General features: G+C 36.4%; 1 protein-coding gene across 7 annotated transcripts in view; it reads left to right on the forward strand.

The window, feature by feature from the left end:
• The window catches only part of tead3b (TEA domain family member 3 b), a 34,800-nt gene extending 28,561 nt beyond the window's left edge, over positions 1 to 6,239 (forward strand). For all 7 annotated transcript variants that reach the window (XM_017479763.3, XM_047158664.2, XM_017479765.3 and 4 more), the window contains 8 exons: positions 8 to 136; positions 249 to 292; positions 522 to 583; positions 673 to 809; positions 1,999 to 2,172; positions 2,291 to 2,434; positions 2,725 to 2,877; positions 3,972 to 6,239. In XM_017479763.3, the coding sequence (XP_017335252.1) occupies positions 8 to 136; positions 249 to 292; positions 522 to 583; positions 673 to 809; positions 1,999 to 2,172; positions 2,291 to 2,434; positions 2,725 to 2,877; positions 3,972 to 4,085 (957 nt within the window). In that variant the 3' untranslated portion in view covers positions 4,086 to 6,239. The remainder of the gene's footprint in view (positions 1 to 7; positions 137 to 248; positions 293 to 521; positions 584 to 672; positions 810 to 1,998; positions 2,173 to 2,290; positions 2,435 to 2,724; positions 2,878 to 3,971) is intronic.
• The last annotated feature ends 993 nt before the right edge of the window (positions 6,240 to 7,232 follow it).

Genomic DNA, 7,232 nt, shown 5'->3' on the forward strand with positions numbered 1-7,232 from the left:
TCCTCAGGATCAAGCGTCCAAAGACAAGGCTCTTCAGAATATGGCGTCACTGTCCTCGGCCCAGATCGTGTCTCCAAATCTGATCAAGAGCCAGCTTCCTCCACTGCCCCAGCCGCCCTATGCACCTCCCCCTCGGGTCAGTAGTCCCACTTTGGCCCCAGGCCCTGGATCACATACACACTAAACATCCATGTACTACTCTAAACTTTCTGCTTTTTAAATTCTGCTTTCTCTTCTGCTTTTTATAGTTTTGGCCGTCTCCAATCCCAGGACAACCTGGAACCTCTCAGGAGTGAGTTTTATTTGGAGAAAGCTGTGTGTAACTAGTGTGTGGGTCAGTTCAGAATAAGGCCACCTTATGCATAGAATAAATTCAAAATGGGTTTAATGAGTTTGGAGATTCTGTGGAAATGCATTATAATTTAATAAAAGACATCAGCAGTTAAGTAAGTGCACTATAACAATCAAGATGTTGAGAATGACACTATTTTCTAACAATACAACATTTATTATTGCTACAGCATCAAGCCTTTTGTACATACCTACACAAACCTATCCGGACCTGTTCCACCTCCTATATCAGGTAGACTTTTTGCTACAGAACTATAGGTTGAGTGTGCATGGGATGTTTGTGTTGTATTTCACCTGTGCGCTTCTCTGCCCGGTGTCCAGCGTACGAACCTTTGGCACCCCCTTTGCCCCCAGCAGCCACCGCTGTGCCCGTTTGGCAGGACCGCACCATCGCCTCCTCTAAGCTGCGCATGCTTGAGTACTCCGCCTTCATGGAGGTTCCCAGAGACCAGGACACTGTGAGTGACTACACACTGTATATAGTTGAGGTCATAAATTTATATACGCCTTGCAGAATCTGCAAAATATTAATAATTAAAAATAAATTAAGAAGGATCATAAAAATTGCATTTAGTTTTTTTTATTTAGTCCTGCCCCGAATGAGCTATTTCACATAACAGATGTTTATATATATATATATATATATATATATATATATATATATATATATATATATATATATATAGTCCATAAGACACAATAATAGCTGAATTTACACTAATGAACCAGTTCAAGAGTTTACATATACATGAATAAATGAATAATTACTTTGTGTCCTGGGAAACATGTTAATATCTTCTGTAGCTTCTGAAGGGAAGTACTAAATAAAAAAAAATTAAAAAATAAAAAAGATCTGATGATAAACAAAATAATAATTTACACTCATTTTCCTGTTCAAAAGTTTACACCCCTTGGCGCTTAATGTATCGTGTTGCCTTCTTGAGCATCAGTGAATGTTTGCACCTTTAGTAATAGTTGTGTACAAGTCCCTCAGTCGTCCTCAATGTGAAAAGACAGATCTCATCATCACATAGCCACTGTTGCTTAAGATGCCGGAAAAGTAAAGAATGTGTAGGACTTGGAGGATTTTTCTGAAGAACAGTGGGCGGTTTAAATGCCCAGGACAAACAAGGGACACAACAACTCTCACAAAACATAAACACAGTTGTGGATCATCCAGGTAACGACACACAGTATTAAGAATGAAGTGTATGTAAACTTTTGAACTGGTTTATTTGTGTAAATTCAGTTATTATTGTGTCTCGTGGACTAGATGTAAACATCTGTTATGTGAAATAGCTTCTTCAGGGCAGTACTAAAAATTTTAAAATGCTATTTTTATGAGCCCTCTCTTTAAAAAAAATAAATAAATAAATAAATTATTAACATAACAAGGCGTATGTCAACTCATGACCTCAGCTGTGTCAGAATGTCGTGTCATTTGAAATAAAATGTTGCCTTATAAGAAAATTAGACAAAGGTGAAAGTCACCCCATTTATTCTATTTCAGTAATATTTTTTTTGTGCATTTTTAAAAATGTACAAATAATTGAACTGACAGAGTAAGAAACCTTTTGTTTTGTCACCTTGTGGTGTCATACTTGTATAAGACCAGTCAAATATGATGCTCTGATTTTCTTTTTACAGTACAGCAAACATTTGTTTGTACACATCGGTCAGACCAACCCATCATACAGCGATCCCCTGCTAGAGGCAGTGGACATCAGGCAAATCTACGACAAATTCCCAGAGAAGAAGGGAGGGCTGAAAGAGCTGTATGAAAAGGGCCCACAAAATGCCTTTTTCCTTGTCAAATTCTGGGTAGGTATGTTTCAGCAGTACACATGCTGGAAAGAATGATCAGAACGAGTCCTGTAGAAATGTAAATAACGGTAGGAATTAAGCAAAGGGCTTGATCTGTTTTGCTTCTGTGATTCAGGCGGATCTGAATAGCAGCGATATGCAGGATGGGCCTGGATCTTTCTACGGCGTCAGCAGCCAGTACTGCAGCACTGAGAATATGACCATCACCGTCTCCACAAAAGTCTGCTCCTTTGGCAAGCAGGTGGTAGAGAAAGTAGAGGTGAGAGATTTTTCTTTTTTCTTCCTCTAACTTCAACCCAAAAAAAGAAATTTGTGTAATTAGCATACAAGCCTCCCCAGTATGTTTATAAGTATACACAGTAGATAATGATATAGAATTATCTACTTTTTTTTTTAGTCAATATTTCCTTTTTAAAAAATTTTTTTTTAACAAACTTTTACTCATAAATGCAGAGTTTTAGATATCTTTTTCCCCAGAGAGTCATGGCAATATAATTTTTCCTATCAAAGGATTGATCATATTTCCTTGTATGTGCATTTGATTGACAGACAGAGTATGCAAGAGTGGAAGGAGGAAAGTGTGTGTACAGGATCCACCGCTCGCCCATGTGCGAATATATGATCAACTTCATCCACAAGCTCAAGCACCTGCCTGAAAAGTACATGATGAACAGCGTCTTGGAGAACTTCACCATTTTACAGGTTAGACTATACAACGAGTCCAGTCTCTCATGTATGCATACACATATTTGTATACATATTTATAATGTATGTGTGTATGTATATGTGTATGTATGTGATACAGTTATAACTAGAGATGCACTGATACATTTCTCAGCCGATACCGAAAACCGATTATTCAGAGTGATATCATCCGATACCGATACCAATAGTTCTGCCTTTTATGCCTTCTTCTAAATGAATAATAATAAATTCCATAATTCTGAAAGAAATGCAAATAAAAACTTTATTCTCTCCGTTTCAGCAGGTTGTTTCATGGTAACTGGCCTCATCAACAGAAAACACATTAATTAACATTAACACATGAACTCAATTCTGAAGATTAAAGTAAGATTATTAACTTATTGAATGTTATTAATTCATATTAACAGAATTAATTGACTGAATTCTAAAAAAACCTCCTGTTAGTCTCACATTCACTCACCACAAACAAAATCATTTCTACTTCATCACTGAACATCAAACTGGTCATATATAATATCAACTTTTTTTTATATATTAACATTAAATGGATATGAAATACACTACTCTACAAATATATGTTTCTGTGCAATATATATATACTTTTTCGTCAACTTGTCTTCATTTAAATCTTTCAACATTGTACTGGTGCTTTAATTCAGCTCGAGCAACGCGGCTAAATAAATTCTTCTAAATAAAGAATTTAGACTCGACGCAGAAACTCCCGCTTCACTGCTGTAGCGTCCGGTGTAAAATTTTATCAGGGCGGAGATTAGAGATTACAAACTGCAGTTTTGTCGTCATTCCACACAAGAGACATCTTCTTTTCACACAGCACGAATTCGATGTGTTTACCCGCCCTCTTTTGATTGACGGGATATAATCGGCCCTGATCGTCGGATGTTTTTAAACTATCGGCCGATAACGTGAAAAATTGCCTTTATCGGCCGATACCGATTATTGGTCAATACATCGGTGCATCTCGAGATATAACCCTGCTATGATATTCTTCGTTATCACATAATAGTAATTTTATGATTTTAAATGTTTCAGTCTGGCATTATGAGTTCATGATTTTTTTTTTTTCCTTCCAGGTGGTGACTAACAGGGAAACACAGGAAACTCTGCTTTGCATAGCATTTGTATTTGAAGTGTCGACGAGCGAACACGGGGCACAGTACCACGTCTACCGTCTCATTAAAGACTAGCCACTCTGCCAGAACGGGTTTTACCAACGGACATTCTGTCTTTTTGTCCAGACGTCAGAGCAATACACCAGCATGTAGCCAAGAGCGGAGGCATTATTTGTTTCCTTACTGTTCCGAGTAAAAGTGGATGGAGGCTCAAATAGAGGGCCACGCACAAACGGAAATTAGAAATGTAGTATTGCTCTGTTAAAGGACAGTGTTTTTTTTTTTTTTTTATACATATTTAAATGCCTTAAAAACAAAGTGGGTCTCACAGGTTTTATTGCATACAAATTCTAAATTTTTTTTTTTTTTTGTTTTTTTTTTTTGCTCTTTCTGTTTTACTGAGGGACTATGAATGTTGAAAATGTTGGCAGGAGGGTGAGGTTTTTGCATTGGAAGACAATGTGTGTCCTTAGTGCACAGTGCATATTAGAAGTAAGGACAAGGGCTCACAAAATCAATTTTTTTCAATAGGACAGGTCTGATGAAAAGATACTGCTACTGTTTCTCCTACACGGGAACAATATTGAGCAATAAATTGAACTTTGACATTAAGTAGGAAGAGCTACGGCCATTTTGTCTTTTAAGTAAAGGACAAACAGTTTCATATATAGTGAGCAATCTTAACAGGCAACACATTTGTTCCTGCACATTTAGAAAGTGAGAAACACTGCGACACATTTACATTGGCCTGTCCTTTATGTAACAAGGAGGTGTCAGAAGTAAGAAGGTTTACACGCCTACTGTATAAGTCAGTGAAAATTGCAAGTGCCTCTGTCCAAAGAACTCAGTGTGGGTGACAAGTGCCTTTTGACTACCTCTTGACATAAATCAATACAAATATTCGCTAGTGTTTTGATACTAAAGCATGATTGAGCATTTAAGCCTTTTAATCAAATTTCAGTTCAGTTTGTTTGTTACTTGTAACGAGTACATTGAAGCACGAGTAAGCATTCAAATGGCCTTGTTACAAATGGATAATGGCACATTGTACTAAAGAGAGGTTAACTAAGTGGATAAGTTCAGCATGTAGATGTGTTTCGTGTTAAATTATCTTCTAATACAAAGAAGATGGCTTAACTGTGTCTGCCTATGGGTAATTTTGTGATGGTAGTGGTACTTTACCCCTGATTCAAATGTATTTGTTTTGTTGTTGTTTTTGACAATGGAAAGTCCTGCCTTTTGTTATTGTGTTCTCTGGTGCTTTTGGATCCTTAGAGGAGATTCATCATTATAAAACTGTGCCTAATATGAGATTGGCTTCTCACTGACTTCAAACTGCTAAATGTATTTTAATCAGAAATAATAATTTTTTTAATGAAAAATTGACAAGTGATTTCATCCTTGCCATGTCATTTTACCCTTAGTCTACTTGGTACTTTATTAATATTAGGGTACTATATTGTCTGGCCCTTATAAAATATTAATTAAGTCTGGAAAATATCATACTGTGTTTAAACTGAAGTGCCACAAAATGTTCACTATTTGTCTCCCAGTATAAACTCCTGCTTTCACTGCAACAGAAGAGGGGCAAAACAATCAAATATACAGTTGCAGGGCTTTCTTGTGCTGACAGTATTTGTTGATTCATTTAATTCCTTGTGAAGGGGTTTGCATAAGCTTTAATTGAATTTACTGAAGATTGATTGAATGATTTTTAGAAATGAAATTTGTCCAGAAATCCATTCATCGATGCTATTTATGTTAAAAGGTACTTCATGGTAAACGGACTGTGACAGGCTTAAGCTGTCATTGGATTGGTACACTCTTAGCATATAAATGGTGGTGTCTGTGAACTTTGATGACCGCTTCCTCAATTGTACTTATTTTTTACAGGCTCCTGGTTTTTTTGTTTTGTTTTGTTTTTTTGTTTTTGTTTTTGTTTTTTTATTATTATTAATTATTAATTTTATGTTTGCTCTTCGACTTTCAGTTGATGCTGTTTGCATCAATTGAAAATTGTGTGTTACTGTTGAGATTTTATATAATAATCTAAATGGTGTTGGAGTTCCCCCCCCCCGATTACCCAGTAACGGTTCACTGTGACCTTGGTTACCAAATGTGCATTGAAGTCATTTATGTTATATACAATGTGAGGGTTTTGTACAATATTATCTAAACAACAATACCAATACAGCAATACCAATAAAAATGTCTTGGTTCCCCTTGGGACATTTGTGTGATGAAATACTGACTTGATAAACCTGTATTTTCGTACTCAAAACACTTCTCTGCTGTAGCCTCAAATTCAACTATTTTTGCAGCAATAGTCAGTGAGTAGTTCTAATGCAACGTAGTAGTTCTAAGCCTATATTCACTCATCCTTAGTATTATGAAGTGGGCTTTTATTAGACATCTGACTGACTAATTGACAGCTAAGTGATAGCTAAATGGCTAAAATAATAAACCTGTCACACTGTACAAACTTTACGAGATGTCCGTTTCCTATAAAAAAAATTTTCTTATGAAAGTATACAATTTTAGTCAACCTTCTAAGCAACATTTGGTATTTTTATTAGACTTTTCTGACCTCTGACAGTCTCAACCTAGTTTGAACAGTAGGGTACAGTATGCAACCATGATTCTACAATTAAGCAGTACTGAAAAATTGATTCTACAATTAAGCAGACTGCCAGTACTGAAAGTTTTCTTCTTGGAACTAGTAGAGTTTTCTTGCTGTTTGTACTAATAACAAAGTGTGTAGCCTATAAAAGGCTCCTCACTATGTCACACTATACTCTGCTCATTCTGGTCCATCTGAGAGATGCAGATGGCCTGGCTGTCCTCTTTGTAGTCATAGAATCATGGCAAGTTGGGACAGTATGGAAAATGCTAATAAAAACTAAGAGGAGTGATTTGTAAATGTACCTTGACTTGTATTGAAACAAAAAACGTATAAAGACAAGGTATTTCATGTTTTATCTAATCAACAGCATAGTTTTTTGAAGGTAAAGGTTTATTTTGAAATTGATGCATGCAACACGTTCCAAAAAAGTTGGGACAGCGGAATTTGGGACTAATAGCATGTGGGACAAGTTGGAATAAGAAGGTGATGTGAAACAGGTGAGCCAATTGTCTAATCATATTATATAAGGAGCCTCTAAAAAAGGCCTAGTCCTTCAAGAGCAAGGACGGGTCGAGGCTCGGCAATCTGCCAACAGATGC

Source organism: Ictalurus punctatus, chromosome 11, assembly GCF_001660625.3.
Source record: "Ictalurus punctatus breed USDA103 chromosome 11, Coco_2.0, whole genome shotgun sequence".
Taxonomy (NCBI): Eukaryota; Metazoa; Chordata; class Actinopteri; order Siluriformes; family Ictaluridae; genus Ictalurus; species Ictalurus punctatus.